A 1,952-nucleotide genomic window follows, 5' to 3' on the forward strand; every position below is an offset into this window, starting at 1 on the left:
AAAGACACACGCCGAGCAGAATTGAACCCAATCCACCCCGGGAAGTCACCCGCAAAAATGAACCGGTCGCAAAGAGGCCAAATGAAAATGAATCGGAGACCAACCCCGAGATTATAAAGATGCTCGAGGAACTGACAAAACGGGTAGAATCAGGAGAGAATAAAATCAAAGCTAATGACAAAAAGGTGGAAACCTACAATTCTAGGATCGACCAAATTCCAGGAGCACCGCCGATATAAAAGGCCTGGATTCCAAGAACTTCGTTCAAAAACCTTTTCCTCCGAGCGCGGCTCAAAAGCCGATCCTTAAGAAGTTTCGCATGCCCGAGATTTCTAAGTACAACGGAAAGACCGATCCAAATGACCATGTGACCTCCTATACATGTGACATCAAAGGGAACGACTTGGAGGATGATGAGATCGAGTCTGTCTTGTTGAAAATGTTTGGGGAGACCATGTCAAAAGGAGCTATGATATGGTATCACAACTTACCTCCTAATTCTATTAACTCGTTTGCTATGCTTGCAGATTCCTTCATACAAGCGCACGCCGGGGCTATCAAACTCAAGACCAGGAAGTCAGACCTTTTCAAACTTAAACAGAAGGATAATGAGATGCTCAGAGAGTTCGTGTCTCGGTTTCAAATGGAACAGATGGACCAGCTGCCGGTCACTGATGATTGGGCCGTTCAGGCTTTCACCCAAGGACTCAACATTCGAAGCTCGTTGGCTGCACAGCAGTTAAAACAAAACTTGGTAGAATATCCGATTGTCACTTGGGACGATGACCATAAACGGTATCAATCGAAACTCAAGGTCGAAGATGATCAGCTTAGGGCCCTTTCCGGGTCCGTGTATCCCGTCAGAACCTTTGACAGAGTCAGGAGAGACATCTATCATGAACCGAGATCAAACAGAGATCGGTATCAGCCGTACAATGGAGATCGAAGAAGCAGTGGTTCTGGGCGGAACCCTATGAGAAATGAAAGAAGAAATGATCGAGGTCAAAACAACCGGGGACTTATGAGCAAAAACAGCTTCGACAGGCACGTCGGTCCTAAAGAAGCGCCAAGATTATCAGAGTACAACTTCAACGTCGATGCCACCACTATCGTATCTGCCATCAGACGCATAAAAGATACCAAATGGCCTCGACCTCTACAGTCAGATACAACCCAAAGGGATCCTAACCTAATGTGCAAATATCACGGCACTCATGGCCACAGAAAAGAAGACTGCCGACAATTAAGAGAGGAGGTGGCCCGACTGTTCAACAACGGACATCGCTGAGAGTTCCGTGATACCAAGAACCACTTCAAGAATATGTATTCTAATAAACAGACCGAGCAGAAGAAACCTCAGCACGTCATTAATATGATCATCAATGGGGTCGACATTCCCCAGGGGCCGATGCTGAAGCGCACCAAAATATCCATCACAAGGGAAAATTGGACTCGGGATTACGTACCAGAAAGAATCTTGTCTTTCAATGACGAAGACACTGAGGGGATCATGCAGTCCCACAACGATGCACTGGTAATATCGGTACTCATAAATAAATATCGAGTTAAGCGTGTATTAATTGATCCACGTAGCTCAGGCAACATCATTAGATCGAGGGTCGTGGAACAACTCGGCATACAAGATCAGATCGTACCTGCGATCCGAGTCCTGAACGGGTTCAACATGGCTTGTGAGACCACTAAAGGGGAGATAATATTACCGATGAACGTCGCTGGAACCATTCAGGAAGACAAGTTCTATGTAATCGAAGGAGATATGAGATATAACCCTTTGTTCGGGAGGCCATGGATTCACAACATGAGAGCAATACCCTCAACACTGCACCAGGTGCTGAAATTCCCAACACCCGGAGGAATCAAAACAGTTTACGGGGAATAACTGACCGCCAAGGAAATATTCACGGTCGATGAGGTGATCCCGGCATCCACAC

General features: G+C 46.2%; 1 protein-coding gene across 1 annotated transcript; it reads left to right on the plus strand.

Annotated features, from left to right (window-relative positions):
• Positions 1-319: 319 nt before the first annotated feature.
• Positions 320-1,288, plus strand: LOC138898041 (uncharacterized). Its single transcript, XM_070184072.1, has one exon. It carries the CDS (start codon positions 320-322, stop codon positions 1,286-1,288), a length of 969 nt encoding a protein of 322 aa, XP_070040173.1.
• Positions 1,289-1,952: the final 664 nt, after the last annotated feature.

The sequence above is a fragment of the Nicotiana tomentosiformis genome, chromosome 8 (assembly GCF_000390325.3).
Source record: "Nicotiana tomentosiformis chromosome 8, ASM39032v3, whole genome shotgun sequence".
NCBI classification, from domain to species: domain Eukaryota; kingdom Viridiplantae; phylum Streptophyta; class Magnoliopsida; order Solanales; family Solanaceae; genus Nicotiana; species Nicotiana tomentosiformis.

Coding starts and splice junctions, on each gene's coding strand:
- LOC138898041 (XM_070184072.1), top strand. CDS start 320: ATGCCCGAGATTTCTAAGTACAACGGAAAGACCGATCCAAATGACCAT.